Raw genomic sequence first — 19,299 nt, forward strand, 5'->3', positions numbered from 1 at the left:
TTCTTCTCCCAGGAATTCTATTACCAGTCACTGATATCAAAAGTAACAAATTTTAAAGAAACTATAAATGACAAAGCCCTCAGAGCGTGGCCAAAGAATGAAAATAAAAAGGACTCATTGGCTACCGTGTACCAGATCAGCTACATGGAACATTAAATGGCATTCATCTGCTATTCCTCCAGGCAGGCATCAAGGTGTTGCTTGCATCCTTTTCTGTCACCTGGAACCCTGTGTTTCTGAACTTGTTGTGCTGTACCTGTGGGAGAAATAGGGGACGTGCTGAGAACTGCTGTGCACTGTGTCCTCCTGGGGGGAGGACTGGCACGTGCTGGCCACAGTTGTAAAAGCCATTTGCACAATCCAGACATCTGCCAGAAATAACAAAAGACAAGTAGCAGGTAGTAGCATACTACCAGGAACTTTTTACACGACTCTTTTTTGTGATGCTTTTTTCCGTCTCGTGGCCCAGCAGCTACATGCCTGTGTGACAGGCTCAGTGGAAGGATCAGGCTGCAACAGCCTTGCCTGTCAGGCAGGGCTGAAGCGTGGGTTATTCCAGCACCTGCCACGTGTGCCAGTCCAGAGGCAAGCACTTGGTCCTCTCATGGATTGTGGCAGAACGCAGGTACATTGTGAGTCTGTCGTGCCTAGCAGCAGTCTTGTGTCTTCCTGGGTACAAGTGGATGGGAAAGCCACTGCAGAACCTTAGAAGAGCTGCTCTTCGCTGCTCAGTGCCGCAGAGGTCACTGCAGGAGCTGCTGCTAACTTCTGATGCTTCAGAAAGTTCCCTTGCTGGTAGGCATGTGGGAAGATGGGCTGTGTGGGGCAGGGATTATACAGATTTTGAGGGGCAATCAGCTTCCAAGCGCTTTTGATGCGTTTGCATACATGCAAAAATAGCTTTGAGCTTGATGATGCTTCAGGAACATCACTGAGGGACAGCATGTCTCTGGAGGGAAAGCTTATTTTGAACTCTGGGTACGTTCTCCTGAGGTATTCTCTCTTGGTATTTGGAAATGTCAAGTTTCTATTTCTTGGTCTGCCTAAAAAAATACCAATTAAAAAAAAAAAGGTGTATCTTTAGGTATACATTGAACTGTTCTTAATTCATATAAATGCATTAATATTTAAAAGGTAATAGGGTTATTGAGGCAAACTAGACCAACAGCACATCAGAGAAAAAACTGCACCATCTGCATTCAAAACAGAATTTGAAGCAGCGTGTTCTGTTGTTATAAACTTTGAAAGCACTTGGTGAATGTCAGTAGAGCTTTGAAATTAAAATTTCTTGTTATTCCAGACCAGCTATTATTGCATCTCTAGCTTGGGTTAGCTGGGAAAGGGTAGAAGCCACTTGGGGCATGCTTTGTAAATGCTGGCATTTCTAGAAGATGATGAGGATGGAAGTGTTTTGAGTTTAGCTCTGTGTCTGTTTGAAATGCAGTGACAGAATTCCCATATCAAGATTGCTATAAAAACAGAAGGAGGAATAGGAGGTTCTGTACTGAATTATGAAAATAAAGCAAAGTCCTTAGAAATGTCAGCTAAGGGTTCTGTGCCTTGCACTTGTTTTTCATTTAATAGGGGAAAAATAGTCTGAATAAATCAGTAGTAAATCTTTTACAGAGTAACAGTCTAAAAAGAGGTTGGCACTGTTAAATCATATTCAATACCTAGTTATTTACATTTCTCTGTGCTAATTTGGTAAGGATTGGTTAGCATTTGCATGGGTAATGCAACATGTTTTGAAACTACATATGCAGTGCTGGAGCAGATTTTGCTGTCTCCTCTTAGTAAGAGTACCTCTTAGGAATTCAAATCCAAAGTAACCTGTGCTGTGCCCTCAGAGTTATTGTTTGAAGAATCTCAGGGCTTTTGCAAAATAAGCTGTTAAACCTCAATTCAAAACTTGGACAACCAGAGAGAGCAAGTGACAGAAAGAAGGAACAGATGCTTCAATGATTTCCGTAGCAAATTTATCTCCCTTAAAAAGTAATAAATATTAAATACATCAGCTGGGTTAAATGGATCCATTGCAGTTACGTGATTTTCATGAGCTGGGTGTGTATTAAGAAAGAATATTCCTAAGCAAGCTGAAGTGGGCAGGTCGCTATCTATAAGTTTACGTGCTTTGATCATGGCTACTTTTTTATACGCAAGCAATCATATAGCTGCAGTAATTCTTTAGAAGGTTATTAAACTCACTCAAACAGCTTCTGGGCAGTTTGTATGACTGACTGCGAGATAACTATTGAAGTCTCCGGTTGGTCTTTCAATGGTCCAGATGTACCATGATAAAGGAATGACTGGAAAACAGTAAAAATCGTGGTTTTGAGTGAAGCAATAGTAGCTTTTTCTCCTTCAGCTTCTCTGCCTTATTCTGTAGTTTGAAGTTTGAAATCTGCCACCGTATGGAACCGTCCTCTTGGGAAACCTCTTTGCAAACTCCTCTGTGCCTTGGAGCTGAGCTGAGGCAGTGCATGGTCTGGCAGCCCGGGATATGTTGTTCAGTGCTCCACGTACAGGGTGTTGTAAGCACCGTGAGTGTTCGGGCACCAAAGACTTGCGTCTCCTCTGACCCGGTCCTAGTGAATGCTCCTGTGCTGCGGCGAGTTCATTGCTCTAGAGCAACAAGGAAGACCGGAGAACTCCCTGCTACTCATCTGTCCCCAGGTGCCAAGACTCAGGACTTAGGTGTCAGCACTTCTGGCTCAGCTGGGTGTTTCTAGATGAACAAATGCAGTCCTAGCTCGTGGCAGAATTATCTTGTCCCTGTCAGCTGCCTGTGTAAGTTAAAGCTGCCAGCTGGGAGCAGTGACACAGACGAAAAGAAATTTCCATTGTTTGGAAGAATAATAACCTGCATGAGAAAAAGAAGTGCCTTTTGTTTTATTTTGCTTCACGCTTCTAGTTGTGCAATATCACCTTCTGTTATACTTTTTACTGACACAGGAGACGTTCTTCTGAAAGGTAATAGACAACTCAGAAACAAATTTCTGTTTGGAATTTTGGAGGCCAGGAATTTCAGCACTGCATTTTCCTGTTTTCAAAGTGCATATTAAATAACTGTGATCCCTAGGAGTATTCGAGGACAGCTCTTTGTATATAAAATACACCATCATCAGTGGTGGTGCTTTGGCAAGCCTCGAGGACGAGGTGTTAGAGACCAGAGTTTCGTTCCTGTTTGTATTTGGGATGTCACTGCCAGCACATTGAGGACAGATGAGCATTTCAGTCAAGGATGCTCTTTGCAGGCTGGCTGCTCAGGCTCCTGCGAGCAGTGCTGCCAGACAGTAGTGGGAATTTGCCCCTGTCATTGGTGCAGCAGGTGGTCTGTAAGTGGGAGACACGTGTGGGTTGTCAAGGAACACCAGTAGCAGCTAGAGGAAGAAGGAAGACAAAGAAGGATTGAAAAAGAAAGTAACAAAAGGAAAACCTGTATTTTTCTAATCTAAACCCTGCCCTGCAGTGGCTTTGTACCCTCTAGTCATTCTTTTGAGGCATATAATGTAGAACAGTGCAATTACTTTACTGATTACACTTGATCTTCCCTTACCAAGGTATTAAAGAGGAACTGGGGAGCATATTACAAAACATACAGCCCTATTAAATTTGATTCCCTTTAAAACAATTGCAGGAAATCTCACTCTTGTAATTACATGAGCGTAAAAACTCATTTTTTAGTTTTCCAAGCCCTTCACAGTTCTTTTCCTTGTCTGTGGTACGTGGAGTTGTATCAACCTGATGCCGTTTTCTTTTCTCAAAAATCAGTTGATTTAAACAAAAAATCTCAAAAGGTCTGAGAAACAGGCAAAATTGCTAGGTTTTATAATTCTGGGCTGACTGATCTTCAAAGAAGTCTGTGATACCCATACAGTGTAAATCCAGTGGCCACAGACATAGCCAGGATGCAGGGGTGGAAGTGGAGGGAAAACCGCTGGCTTCCCGCAGGCTGGCTGCTGCTTAGTCTCTGTTCCCAGCGCTTCCCTGGGTGCTAGAAAGGTCTGTTGGAAAGACTGCTGTGGGCATCCAGATCACTGCAGAGCCAGCAAATATCTCTGTGATTTAACTAGATTTAAAACTATATACGTGCTGATGTCTCTTTCTGCCCTGCTGCCCCCAGGTGTCCTGTGTTCCTGAGGGTGCTTTTGAAAGGGAATAAATTCCCCCATCTCTTCAATGCCACTGGAGGCATAGGATATAAGGTTAATTCAAAGAGCTTTACAGACTAAAATTTAAGCTCTCAGCCTGATTTCTCGTGAGAAGCCTCCTTGAGTTGGTGGTGAGAATTTCAGGCCAGTGCGTGTACTGCTCACGGGGCACAGCGCCCGGGCAGCTCGGGCCCTGCTGGCAGGAGCCTTTTGGCGCGGCGGGCAGCACCCCGTCGTCTGGGTGCGGGAGCGCAGAAAGGCGAGCCCCAGGAGGAGCACGTTTATCATCAAAGGGATTCTGCTCCCTGGCTCAGGTACTAGCACCCTGCAGAGGTCTGCCACGGCCCACTCCTTCACGCCTGCCGCATGTCCTCCGCAAGCCCTGAAGAGGTGCCTGCTGGCCACCACGTGCCTCTCGCCTCACCTCGCTCAGCCGCTGCTCCTGCCCCTCGGGGAGCCAAGCTCGTCCTTCCTCGCCTCTTGGCCGCACCGCAGGGAGGGCCTCGTGCTCGCCGTCTGCGTCCAGCTCTGTGGGGGCTCAGATGCTTCCCTTCAGCTCTTGGGTGACAGGGCTATGCTACGTGTCTACTAGTTGTCTTGTTCTCTCTAATTAAATATGCCCAGCTCAAGATAATTTAAGGCACTGAATTGTGCCTTTAAAGTCAGCGTTGTAATCTTTTCATTTTTGCTGTTGCTATGAAAGATTAATATGTTCTAATGCATCAGCCACCAGGTTGCCTTCCACAGCATGACCTCAATTAGAAAATAGTTCAAGGAAAAAGAAAATACTGGGATTTAAAGCAGTAGTCTTGTCTAAAGCCAGCACTTAGTCTCTTAAATGGGAAAAAAAAAAAAACAATTACTTCTGTGTCCGTTGTGTATTTGTGCCTTGTGCACCTTGTATTTCAGGTATCCCAGGCTCTATTCTCAAACCATTAAAAATATAGAGTAAACTCTCCAAATAGATCCTGCTATAAATAGCAGAAGATGTGTATAGATGACACACAGATACTCTCAGTGTCCATCTTAGAGTTACCTGTTGGTACTGAAGCATCGTGTAACAGCAGCCCCTGGAAACCTTTTGTATTATGTTTTTCTGAGTGTTAATCTGTTAGGTGTTAATCCAGTCTACCCCATATGGGTGGATGTGAGTTATGTTCCCAGAAAGATGAGATTCCTTTTCAGTATTTTGAATGGTTTGAGGAAAACAAAGTATCTTGAATGAATAGCCATCAGAACAGATAAAAACTTTTTATAATGTCAGGGGTGAAAGCAACAAAAACTTAACAATACTTGAATTCATTCAAAACAGGCAGTTATGTAACAAACTGCATGACTTTTGTCCTCCTTTTATTTCTATTTTAAATAATTATTGAATTACATTATGAGCCAGCACTCCAAAAGGGAACACCAGCACTTTGTTAGCCCCAGCACGCTGTGAGACAAAGCTGTCAGCTGAAGCTTGTGCTCTGCATGGTGGCTTCCCCTGGTTCACAGGCTGGGAATTGCAGGGCTTGGTGTGGCAAACTTCTAGATTTTATTTACCTTAGGGCAAATGGGATGCATGGCCTTGTTTTTTAATTTGTTTTTGGTTGTATAGGAGGGGCTGTGATGTCTGAGGGATCCTCAGTGAACGGTGATCATTACTCCATATAGAGCAGCTGCGTTGCACTGTATTTCCTACAACCAGGGCATTAATAAACCTGTTCTCACTGGCAATTAACAAAGTTAATAGCAGGACGTGGCCCACAGAGTCCCATGCAGTAGACTGTGGTGTCTCCCGTGACCTGGGGCAAATGGAGTCTGTTTGCAGTCTTTGTGCTGCCAGGAGAGCCCATCCTGCCTGGCCGCAGCGTGGGGACCCCTCCGCAGCAGGGCCACATCCGTGCGGAGCTGAGCTCCTCTGAGCCTTATGCCTGCCTACCTTTTTGCTTTGCAGGTAAGCCACTGGGGCCAGGAAAGGCTGGTTTCACCTTACATGTTTTAATAACACGTAAAGCTTCACAAGTTTGACATCAAAGACGTAACACTAGTATCTGGCAGAATCCAGAGTGGCTGGGCACTTGGTGGAGCAGAGCTAACGGCCACCGATCCTGGAGCCCTGGCACATATATGGGGGTTATTTCTTCGCAGGGTGGCTCAGGTTAAATTCACCCATGCTCTTCATCCTTGAGGGTGATTTATATCCTTTCATTCTTCTATCAGGGAGTACAAATGTAAAACTTTCCCTCAGCTCGGAGGTATTGTTCCAAATAAAATATTTTCAGCTATGGCCACTGCCAGTGGGATTTAGCTTTGAGCTGATAGCCATTGCTGAGCAGCTGAAAGCTGGCCAGAAACTGGTTTTGATTTTCCTTTTTAAAAATAAATAAATATATAAATAAATATTCCATGCTTCAGGGTGGGAAGGGTAGGAAGGGTGTTTTGTGTGTGTGTGTGCATTTGGTTATTCCTTTCTGCATGACAGGGGAGACGTCCCTGTGCACAGGGCTTCCAGTCTAGTGCTGTATAGCAAACAGAAGGCAGTTGTTGAAATGAGAGAGAGGTTTCCTTCACAGACCTGTCAAGCTTGGTGTGCTGCAGGTACCTGTAGTTTCTTCATCCTAGCATTGTCCAGCCTTTTATAGACTGGACATGCTTTTCTTTGCATTTATGTGCTCCCTGTTTGACAGAATTCGGGAGCTAGAAAAACCTTGCTTGTTTTCAGCTTTGTGTCTCTGCTAATATGAAAAAATAGTCATGAAGGGGGCTGGTGGAACAAACAATAGCTGATTTACTTGGTTAATTTAAATGGCACATAGTGGGTAGCACAGGGAGGCTGCCTCTGTGCTCCAGCCATCATGCTGGGAGGTCTGCAGCACCATTACATGCTATTATTACTTTCTGGATAATGTATACGTTTTTCACTATCACATACTTTTTTCTCTTCCATTTTTCATGAGAACCGGCATTAGATTAATGGTTATGCCATAGAAGAAACGTAACGCCATGCCAGTCTGATTTATTGACCACTTAGTGCTGATGAAGCTGCAAACTAGAGTCAGACAGATGTTACAGTGGCATTTTTCTTTTTCAAAGCTAACAGCTTGTTGTATTTTTAACCACTTGTTGTGCTGTCTTCTGCTTACCCTACAACACCAGGAATACCAGAACAAGCTTCTCCACAATCCTAAGGAGAACCTGCTCAGGAGGAGGACTGGATGCCGCAGGATTCAGCAAGCCAAGCAGACTCCCCCAGTTCAGGGACAGATGGCAGCAACTTTGCTTCTGATGTGTGGGAAGCAAAGTAGCTCTGCTGAGGGTCTGTGCATTGAAAATATTAACAGCTTTTTGACAGGACCGTTTCCAGATCCTTCAATAGCTGTCCAAGGGTTCCCTGCAGGACTTCCTTGCCTCCCAGGTGCAGGGTTTCTGAGATGGCACATCCAGTGTGCTGGCATGTTTCCTGCATGCGAGTTACTGTCACTACAGACAGAAAGCAGGTTTTGTGTACCCGGAGCAGGCCAGTTGGATAGGGACAAATGCAAAGCTTGATTCAAATTGAAATTATGAGTAAAAAGATGTCTTGCCAGTTTCTGGTTTACAAGCATGTGTGCACATAGGCAAATAAGGAGCTGGAGACAATGTGTAGCAAAAGCTGTAATCTGTGAATGCATTGAATATAGTACTGAGGATGTAGTTGTACTGGAGTCTGTTTTCCATCTCCAAATGTCAGGTTTTCTGTCATCCTGACTTGCCTGGTGACAAACAGGAACTCTCAAGCTACAAAAAATACCTCTTATCTGAAATAAAGCAAGAAGCACGTGCAGAATTTGTGTTGCCTGTCAGCAGCAGTGTGTCCTTGCTTTCTTCTTTGAAACTTCTGTGAGAGCAAGAGGTGTCTTTACATGAAATCTCTGAAGCATATTACTTTTTATTACTTCATCATCTAAATCACTAATTAAGTTAAATTAGCTGATGGAGACTGTTTGGGTATGTAGGTAATCATTTTTATTATCCAAATCTTTTCTGAATTATACATGAGGACAGTAATGTTTTAAAACTTCCCTTCATCACCTCCCCATTCCTGAGCAGCTCCATCTGCTTGTTTTTGTAAGTGGCTTGGCCATTTCACCATGTGTCCTAGCAGGGATGTGCAGCCAGACCTCCTGCTCCCACCAGGCCAGAATAAATCAACAAGCACACCCCTGTCCTGATCTCAGTGCCTTGTTGTGACCTCCATTGTCTTCAGTGAGTTAAACAGGCCAAAATTCCTTGGAAACTGGAAGGCTGAAAGAAAAAATGTAGCTCTGTTTTGCACGGTTGCTTGAGGATGTGTGCTGTGGTGTGGAAAGGGTGAACCTTGCAGCGCTCTGCAAAGATAGGACATAGTGTTTTATGTACCCTTCTTTGTCTGTCTCTCATCTGGGACAGAAAAGATGTGCCCTGTGAATTGGCAGGCTTTACATGCATGAAAATGGAATGTAAAAGTTCCAATGGTTTGTCTTAAGGAGAATGTTAGGAATGGAAGAGCTGATAATTTTCTTTGCTTTAGCACTTTGCAGAACGACTCCAAAATAAGTTGTTAACACTTCCTTATTAGTTTTCCTTGCTTCTTCCCTGTGCAATGCAACTCTTTCTGAACACAGGCTTCGAGAACTTTGTACTGTAATTAACAGAATCTTCGCTGAAAATCTCCTACTTACAATTTTCATCAACAGAGGGGGAAAAAATGAAAGTTTCACTTTGCTCTCCCTTTCTTCCTAACTAAAATGAGAGCTTCTCCTCCAAACGGTGAGGGACGGTGTGATTAGTGGAGCTCCGCTAGGTGCCAGAGTGCACAGGGTTGCAGACAGCAGGCGAGCATACTCTGTAGGGCTGATGTGCTGCAATGCTGGCTGCGCACCAGCGCTGTATGAAGGGATGGTCCTTTGGCTGCCAGCAGCATCTCAGCAGGTCTCAGGGAGCTGGGAGACGTGGCCAGCTGCCTTCTGCTCTGGGATGTGCAGGACGCTCCCTGGGCACAGTAGCAGACAGGTCTTGTGTGGTTGCCCCTGCACTCGGTGGACGGGAGCGCTGCCCTGCACGCGTGTGGGCAGGGAAGCCAGCAGACAGCAAGCTCCTGCCCTGGGTGTGCTTCAGGCACAGCTGCAAGATGCACCGTGCCTGGCTTCTCTCATTTCGCCCATCAGAAGCTACCTCCCACTGGTTGCATTTACGGGGCAGTTTTGCTGCTCTAGTATTTTCCTTGGTGCAAGTTTCTACATATTGCTCTACTTCTCTGTGGGTTTCATAAGCAAGTACTCCCATTAGCACACCCTTTGCAAACAAATGATGGATTGTATTCCCTCTCCCACTCAGAATGGGGCTGTAACAACATTAATGAAACATTAGAGTTTTAATTACACCATTATCCTATTTATTTTTATAAATAATTCCAAAGCAGTCATTAAAGTTTGTGGAGTTAGGAGTAAATGACTTAAGGGAAAGAAATCAACTTCTCAATCTTCTTGTTATCTATCGTACAATATCCCAGGGATGCTGTTGGGAACTAGCTGAGTTGTTTTGGTTGCTGTTGTTAAGATGATTCATTTACTCACACGGTGGTAACACACTGCTAAGCTCCCTACTTGAAATGTCTCTGTCAGTGGGACAACGCTGCAGTGCGTCAAAGCAGTGTTGCATTTCTTTTCTTTCCCTCAGCTCTCGTAAGAAGGTGCATTGGGAAAGAGCGTAATGCACTGAACAACCCTGCAGGAGCGAATGCCTTGCAGTTGTTCCAGATTGTTTTTTTTCAGCAGTGCTGCAAAAGACAGTCTCTTCCAGTCCCAACCTTCCGCAGCTTGCTGTTTTCATCACAAATCTGCAAGCTCTTCAAAAGACAAGAAATTACAGGCTTGTCTGAAAAGAACCTGTCCTTGGGGACACTCTTGCAGTACTGCTAGCTTCTTTGGTTCTTCCCTCCCTCTTTCTGCAGCTGTACTGAAAGTGTGGCTATCACTGATGCTCTCAGGTGAACTTCCACATATTTGAAATAGTCTGATGTGGACCAGAGCTAATAAAAGCATTTGATCCAACAGATCACAGATCCCCTAAACTAAAGCAAGTGGCCTGGTGTTTGTTGCAACAGATATTTGCGGGCCTCTTGCAAGTATTCTTTGTTGTATGGGTTGAAAAAAGCATTCACACTGAGCAAAGGGAACAGGGAGACTTTTCAGCAAAGGGCTCTCAAGGAAGAAGCTGCGTGCAAAGTGTCGTATCTTGCCTTTTGCCACATCACCGAAAGAACAGCTCTGATCTCAGGGAAAGATGGTATATCGTGGGGTCTAATTATGATGCTTTCTGTTGTAATTTTACTTAGGAAGATAAATACAGAGAGCACTGAGTCAGGGACAGGTCCAACTACGTAACCTTTGTTCTCTGTTCTCCTTGTAGAACCCAGACATCGTGTTGGTGCACTACCTGAACGTACCAGCCATCGAGGACTGTGGGAAACCATGCGGCCCTATCTTGTGCTCAATAAATACAGACAAGAAAGAATGGGCAAAATGGACAAAAGAAGAACTAATTGGACAGCTCAAACCGATGTGTGAGTATCTGGAGGCTTTTTTGCTCTATGAAGGGTTAATTTAGAGTATGATGTCTCTCCTGGCCTGACCCTCCCTCTAAAGTAGCCGTTTGTCACCATCAAACTCAACATGTATCTGCATGCGCTTCTTTCTTCCTGATGTATTCTACGCATGTATGAGCCACCAGCTCTTTCCACTTAGTTTTTACGAGAAGCCATTTACATGGTATGAAAGCTGCCCAGACTGTTGCAAAAAGGATTATGTTAAGTTCCTCTCAGCACACACTGTGCCAGGGAAAAAGCATACCTATGGTCTTGTATTTTTCAAGTGACATTTCTAGGCACCTACTCACTTACAAAGAGCCTTTATTACAGTATTGGCAGGTAGGTTTCCCTGAAGGCCCCTCTATGTTTGTGTTGTTCTATGTCAGGTCAGAATTGGTTGCTGTTGTTTATAGAAGGGCTCTGTGGAGCTGAGTATCTTTTTATCAGCAAGACACACCTGCTGTGAAATGCCTTTCAAGTGCCAACTGTCAAAGCAAAATTTCTATTAAAGTAAAAAAAATCTGCATCCTGTCCATTGTCTGCACAGCAAAATAGTGGAGTTGGATTGCTTGGTGATGCCGTTCTCTGAACTTCAGTGCAGCCACCTCCATGATAAGCTTATCTCATTATCTACTATCCAGCTCCCCTGGGCGATTTGGTTTGAAACTCTAGTTTGTTCTTGGAAGTCCAGTTCAGGAACTCAAGCATTTTCTCTAGTTCTGTCTGAAAAAACAGTGGATATGTGGAAGGGTGGGTATCATTTACTACTGTTCTAAACTTCGCAGTGTAAAGAGAAGGCTGCTTAGGTGTGCAGAGTGATCAGGAAGTTGGTCCTGCAGACAGGCAGCTCTGTGGAGCTCTCTGCATCCACCTTGAAGTATATTTTCTTAAATATCGGTTATATTGTATGTCTTCCCGTGGAAAGTATGTCCAAACTGCACAGAGACCTGCAATGAAAGAGTGATTAGGCATATTGTGGGTCAGTGAGAAAAGAAAATTGATTGTGGGAGACACAATACCAAATCTAGGTGCTTACATCTGAATCAACAAATACCGGGTCTGCTTTTCTCCCTTGCCCCTTCCCCAGTCAGATGCTGGTTCTGTGCCCAGCTCTCAGTAACTAGAGGCCACAATCGTGAAGTATATTCTGATGGGTCTTGGCAATCAGTGAAAAGTAAGTCTCATGCTGACCATAGCATTATTTGTTCTGCATTGCTCCTTTGTTACTTCCTGAGCTCTGCAGGCCGTTCTGTTACTTGTGGGGGGAGGAATGCAGCCAAACGCCAGGTGTCCATGCCAGAGCTTTGCATCACCTCTTCACTGCCCACAAAAAGCAGTGGCAAGGAGGAGACCTGTGGGAAGTCAGCACCCAGTGAGCCCTTCCCAAGCCAGTAGCACTGCTGTAAGTGACAGTCATCTAACAGACAGGTCCTCATATAAACAATACCCCCACTTTTTTGCTCCCCCATGTATTCCTTTTCCATGCAAAACTGAAGGGGAGAAAGCAAGCCAAAGAGAAGAGAAAAAAAAACAACCAACAATTTGCTAAACAGAATGTTGCCCTGGGACCAATAAACTTAGACAGAAATCCAAGATGTTGAAGTTGTAGCTGAGACTGAATGAGGGCCTTAATAATAAACAGGAGAGGAAGTGGCAGCCTGGTTTTTTTTTTGGTTGGTTGGTTGGTTGTTTAAAAAAAAAAAAAAAAAAAAACTGCAGCGCATCAAGAAAATTATGTGAAAACTACAACGAACTAGCTGTAAATTTAATAATACTTGGCTTTTTTGTGTCTCAGGAGGGAAGAGTGAAATTCTGCACAATTATTCAGAGTATGTATGCAAGTACACATCTCTGTTTATGAATACATATCCTGGGAAGCACATCCTTAGAAATGTAGCTACTATAAAAGCATTACATTTTGATCAGACTTAGAGAAGAAAGAGGACACATAATGATGTTCAGGAAACACAGAGGGGCACTGCTTGCCAAGATGCCATCAGATTTGTTTCCAGTATTGGGTGTGCTTTGAAAGTCCAGAGCCAAGCACATTAGTTTCATCATATTTTCACATTAATCATTCTTTCAAAGACTTCAGTTTGATTGCCTGATGTTTTCAAATTTCTCTGCCCTAAAGCAGATTTGTCAGTGACTTGATAAAAATGTTGTACATAGTGTCACTGGTGAAGTGTGCATCTCCCCTTTCTACATGTTCCATGTTGTGGTTCATCTAGTTTTATTCCTCTGGACTTTGAGGCTGTGTGAGGGTTTTATTGGTTCATTTTCTTGCTTGCCATTTTTCATAAGCATATCACATTCAGGACAAGTTAGTAATGATATAGTCACGGTGTGCATGGAGGTCTGAGGGTGAATGCTGTACCTGCAGGGAGATTTTTACATCATGTTTCAGACAATTGATGTCTTGCAGAACTAGGAGGAGAAGCTGATACTACTTCTATCTTTAGGGACAATGCTTCTTCCTGGTCAAAGGTTAGTAACAGCATTCAGTTGCTAATCTGGGAAAGGGGAAAAGTTTTTAAAGTGGGAAAGGGACTGCCCGGTAATATAGGCTGGTTTTATAACAAGTGGGAGGTTTTTCTGAAGACTTGTTGAAAGCAAGTTCTGTTCATTCAGGTCCTGCTCAGCCTGGACCCAAGGGAGATATTAAAGCTCTTGACCTCTGGCAGATTTTAAAGCTTTTATATCCAAATAAAGGATTGTGGCACGTCCGTGGTGTGGCAGCCAGAGACTGGGAGCATGTTCCCTTGGCTGTGTGTGCCTGGAGAACTGCAAGTGATGTGACAGGTGGCGTCAGCGAGAGGGGGATTGGTGTAAGAGTGCAAGCCAAACAAGTCCATTGAACTGTTTTTCCTGAAGTGCAGAAAGAGCTTGACTGGGTTCGCTCACATTTCTTGCATTCATAAGTCACTTGGCTCCATCTTCCTTTCTTGTTGCATCATCCTAAAGTCAGTCCAGGCTTCATCAAGTGTTCAACATGCATCTGGGACAGACACAAGCTCCTGGTACCAGAGTATGTCTCTTCCATGATCACAGCAGTGTGCTGAGGTATGGGCTGCCCAGGGGCGAGTTCTCCTGTCGTGGTCTTAAATAAGATGTCTGCAAACCCTGAGCTTCTTGGCTGGCTTCGGGGATGGCTTTCACCTGTCTTGCACAGGTGGTTATGGATGAAAAAGTACCCTCTCAGGGTGGTCAGACAGGTCTGAGAGCATTATGAAAACACCATTAACTTGTTTTAACTGTGAGCTAATTAAGGGACTGAAATTAACACATCTGAACATCCATGAAAAGGAAAGTACTCACTGCAGATGCTCTGAAGATTTGTGGTTTTTTTCAACATCTCCAATTGATTTTCTTTAGTAAAATTACTGAGTGGATACTGTAAACAATGAAATAGCCTGCCTTCAGTTTTTGTTGCTTTGAATTTTTGATTTAGTTCTGATATGTTTGTCATTTGCCTTTACACTATGACATACACGATCTCCTGATTGTCCTGTCTGGACTATCACTGCTGGCTTGTCAAATGTCAGTTTCAGTGACTCACTGTGGCCAAACCAGCTCCTGGGAGACAGCACCACTTTGCCAAACTGCAGTCCTTGAGACTGAAGCTGATGAGCCTGGAAGGAATGGTTATGCTATGCACGACCTCTGTCAGAATGATTCCTCTCTCCTTCAAAGTTAGGAGGTGGGGCGCCTTGCCTTAAAGGTATAAGCATGTTCAGGGAGCACAGGAAGGTACTATAAAGCCTCTACTGAAAACTAACTGTTTCTGGTTGCAGACCTGCAGCAACCTTACTGACAGCAGTGTCCTAACTGATCATCTGAATCAAAAGGGTTGTTGTGTGTTGCTTCTGAATGAATGAATTTCAGGACATTTGTGCAAAATGAGTAGTTGATAATATATGAAAATTTTGTGGAAACTGTGTCAGAGACACGTGTAAGTCATTGCAGTGTGCCTGATGTGAAGAATGGATCTCAATTTGGCATTGCTTTCTTTTTCTTTTTTTTTTTTTCTCTCTTATGTCCTGTTATAGTCTTGCTTTGAGATCTCTCTGAACAGATTAGCGGATGTCCTTTGGGGCATCTGGCGGTAAAGCAGAATGCAGTGGCAGAGTCCAACACAGCAGAATTCTGTATATAAACTCCATATGATCAGCAAATTGTCGGCCAGCTCATGTTGGGGGTTTCTCCAAATCATCCTCTTCTGGCTTTCTCTTCCCTCAGCTGGCAAAGTATGGGTTATAAGCTTACAGCTGGTGCTACATTGCAATCCTTCTTTCAGGTCCACTGTAATTAAGAGATATCTTTCTTTCCGAAAAAAAAAAAAACTTTTTTAATTTTTTTTTTTTAATTTCTCTGATGCTTGGAAACTGATTGCTCCTGCTGCCTGCATGCAGCCACAGCTGGGGAAACCAGAGGTTTCACATAATACCAGTCAAACAATAATTTTGGGCATAGGCATTTCTTGTCTCATGTGAGTTGCTTCTCCCTAGGGTCACCGATTCTGTCTGTTCTGCATGTGTCAGTGAAACAATCTGAGGCTCTTGGAGGTAACCTGAAACTGCATACCTGTGTTGTTGCAACCAGAGAGGACATTAAACACTTGTAGCCCAATATGAAGTTTAAATAGTAGTAGTCAGCATGAATGTGGTTTGAGGAATTGAGTTGTTGGGTTTTTGTTGTTTTGTTGTTGTTGTTGTTTGTTTTTTTTTTTTGGTTGACTTAAATTTATATTCAGTTTCAGTAATTGTTTAAGGTTTTTTATACTTAATCTTAAAAGACAAATTGTACACAAATGCTATATAGGTTGATTTTTACCGTTCCCAAGCCTATTTGTCAGAGCTACAAAGTGATCTTCAATGGAAGCTGAAGCTTGCCTGCTGTTTCAACTGACCACCACATAAAAAGTAGCACAGATTCTTTAAAAGAGCTTGGTTTTAGTATATTAGATGTCCAGCTTTCTTTGAATAGTATTTACATGTTACTATAATTGACTTTATTAAGAAGAGAATACAGTGGTAATTGCTAGATTTGTTCTCGTATCCCACCGGCTACTATGAATACTGATAGGAATGTCAGCCACCTGCCTGATTTCTTATTTGCTCACTAAGATGTATCTCCTACCCTTTTCATTACTCCACACATACTGCTCTGAACGTGGGTCACCTGTGAGAAATGCATCCGTCCTCTCCCCCGTAGCACAAGGCCGTGGCCAGGGACGTCTGGGCTGTCCCTAAGCACCCCCATGGTCTCTGTTTTGCTCCTCCACCTGGTGAGCCCGACAGAGCTGGGCAGGGGGCCGGCAGCTGCTGTGGGCACACAGGGTCCGAGGGCTGGCAGGGGGCTGCGCTGTGCAGTGCTGGGAGCAAGCGAGCGCCTGCCCTGCGTCCGGAGTGGGAGCTTGGTTCCATCGCGGGTGGTCGTCATTTCCCCAGAGTAGCTTATTCGTATGCCTACGTGGGCCACCCCTTAAGGAAACACGTTTTCCATAAGAGATGATTTTGCCTGCTGTAGAACATTCCTCTTTGCAAAAAGAACAGAATTAGTGACCATTTTTCACCTGTTGCCTTGGGCAGTCTTTCAACCACCGTTTAGAGAAATCACAGTGAAATAATTCTGATCTGTGAAATTGAGTGTTAATAGTAACCCAGTATGAACTTGACTGTTACCAGTAATGAAGAATTGAGGAAAACTAAACCAAATTTCCTGTCCCCCTAAAATTGGCTTATTAAACCAGATACGGTAATTATAGAACCATCTCTGGTAATTACAGAATACATCTCTGAAGAAGTCATGAGCACACCATCCTCCTGCTCCGTTCTTCCTTAGTATTTTTGTCTCTCCTCTTAGCCTTCAGCTGTGGTAACGATCAGAGTCAATACTAGAGCATCTTCTAAGGTGGCTGTTCTCGTTTCCTGGCATTCTCACCCAAGATCTCGAGGGGGAAGACAGGCGTTCGTCACCGATAATTGCGTTAAAAGAAGCTTCTAAGTTGGAATAGATCCGCGTGCGCTCGCACGCGCCTCTCTGCTCCTCACCGCGGGGCGGGCGGGCCCGGGGGCGCCCCGGCCGCCGCCCGGCGCTGCCGGTTCCCGGTCGGCTGCTGCCACCTGGCGGCCGCTGCCGGGGGGCCGCGGGGGCTGCGCGGGGCCGGCGGCCGCGGCCTCCCGCCGAGCCGCTGCCCCTCAGGCCCGCGGCGTCCCGGCTAGGAGGAGGGTTCGCCGTGCGGGTCGAGCCGTGAGCGGCTCCGCTGGCGTGTTGAGGTTCTAGTTTGTCGCAGGAAGAGGCTTTTGAAACCCTCAAAAGCTCGCTCTGCTGTCGTGACGCTCATCGCAGCCGCGGGAGCGGTGGTCCTGCCTGCGGTGCTGTCAGCCCGGACACCGTCAGCGGCAGCCCGCGGCTCGGAGGCGCGGTCCTCTCTGTCCAGTGTGAGCCGTACCGTGAGTGCTGGGGCTTGGCAGCAGTAACGAGTGCAGAAAAATACACACGATTCACGTTGATTAGCTGTTGAGATTGTTGGACAGAAGCCAGGACAGAGGATAATGGTAATGGGTAGTAAGCACACAGCGGCTGTAAGAAGCGATGCAAGGGTGGCGTGGCAGGCAGCTGGGCTGTCAGTACCGGCCATTTGACTTTCTGTCTTGAACAACCCGGCTTTTTGCTGGTTTTGAACAGCAGGAGCTTGGGGCTCCTGGCAGGCCATGCTGTGCTGTGGGGAAGAGTTTTGTGTAAAACATGTTTTAAAGAGAGTGCTAGAAAAGAAGTGGGAGATGTGTAACTTATGTGAGGTATGCATGCTCTATAGCCTGTTGCCTCTGTGAGCAGTGAATGTTAAAATATCTGCTGCCATTCATGAGAGTCAAAAAGATCTAAACTGTCTTGACTCAATTTCCCCACATCAAATTACTTTCCTTCAGGGTGCAGAGTGAAGTGTAATACCGTGCTTATTTCCCTTCCGAATGCAACTCTGGCATTCTGTGAAGGATGCCCTTGAACTGTATACCGGAGAAGCAGACAGAGAAGGTAACTGGCTGCTAACAGAAACAAAGTTTGGCCAGCAGTGACATACCTGACCTGTAGTTACAGCTGTATTCACTTCCTCTGAGCTGCAGTAAGAGTAGGACTGTTTGTTCTGTCCCTGCCAATTGAGCTTCAGATTCTAAATTGAAATACAGTCAGGGACAAGCACCTTTACACTTTTATTATGCTACATGCAATTCTGGAACTCAATAATGGGGCCATTTAGCAAATCAGATCAGAAATTTTGAGTATTGTAGAAGGGAATGGCCCGGTGATAGCATCTTTGTCCTGATTAACATTGTCAAAGGCAAGAACTCGTAGTGTGATCTACTTTTTATTATAGGTGAATGTCATAGATAGCTTATGAGACTAGCATAAGGGAGTTTGCTTCAGCACTGTTCTTTCATGTGTGAGTAGTCTTGAACTTCAGGTGGTTGTGCATAAAAATGCTGTTAGCTGTAAATAAAAGTTGTGGACGTTTCATTTTGAGCTTCAGAAGAGTAATGTCCCACTGGTCCTCTCTAAGCGTAATCCAACCACATGTACTTCCCATTTGCTATTAAATTATCAGGTTGCAGTTGCATCTGAGCAAACTTTTGAGGAAAGGTTTCATTTTGGAAGAAAGACTTCTCTTTAAAGAATGGCTAAGAGTGAAACTTCCGCACAAGCGCTTACAAAGACTTTAAAATTCATTAAGTGACATTAAGAAATGTCAAATGTACAAGGTCATCTTCCCTACCTGCATTCCCAGCAATGTGGCTCAGGAAATCTTCATAAGTGATAAAGAGTGGAAGTAGATGGCTGGAAAATCAAAACTGAATAGTGTGCAGGTGTCTGGATATGAAAGGATAATGAAAATCTCCTCCAGCTGAGCTGAGAAATCAGAGCAAGGCCTTTATTTCTGTTAACACAAATATTGTGAAAATTAAAGGGACAAGGCTGCCGTTTCCAATTGATCGTCTCCATGGAATTGGCCTCCTAGTGTCAACAGTTTGTGGAGCAGGATCTGGGAAGCAAAACAGACTTTCATTCCATAAGCAAGGGAGCAGGATGAAGTTTTTCTACTTACAATATGGTCAGCTCTTGGAGGATTTTGTAGAGTGTTCTGTATCAGATGTGAGCAGGACTTTTACACAAGGGTTTGCAGTGGACCATCCAGGATATATCACATAGAAGCCTGACCTTGAATATTCCCAATGTTCCAGCTTTGTCAGTTTATCTAGATTACCTGTTTCAGGTGGGCAACATCATTGTTATTCAAAAAACAGAAGACTGGCCCTTACCTGTCAAAAACACGCAAAGGAGCAGCACCAGAGGTGCAGGGAATGGCATTATATAGTGTATATCTATCTGTAACCTGTGTGCTGCATGTATAGGATACAAAAGAGCAAGAGCTTTGGATTAGAAACAGAAAGTGTAAAATGTGTGAAGTGGCAAAGAGGAACATCTAGAACATTCAGAAAAGGTAAAATGATCAGATCAAAATGTAAGAAGTTTATTTTAGGGCCACAGTTTGTTTAG

At 44.4% G+C, this 19,299-nt stretch overlaps 1 protein-coding gene across 12 annotated transcripts in view; it reads left to right on the forward strand.

The window, feature by feature from the left end:
- Nucleotides 1–19,299, forward strand: part of CAMTA1 (calmodulin binding transcription activator 1) — a 375,482-nt gene that overhangs the window by 297,665 nt on the left and 58,518 nt on the right. For all 12 annotated transcript variants that reach the window (XM_080563929.1, XM_080563940.1, XM_080563939.1 and 9 more), the window contains one exon: nucleotides 10,566–10,719. In XM_080563929.1, coding sequence (XP_080420055.1) covers nucleotides 10,566–10,719 — 154 coding nt within the window. The remainder of the gene's footprint in view (nucleotides 1–10,565; nucleotides 10,720–19,299) is intronic.

Source organism: Anser brachyrhynchus (genome assembly GCF_964034855.1).
Source record: "Anser brachyrhynchus genome assembly, chromosome: 21".
NCBI lineage: Eukaryota > Metazoa > Chordata > Aves > Anseriformes > Anatidae > Anser > Anser brachyrhynchus.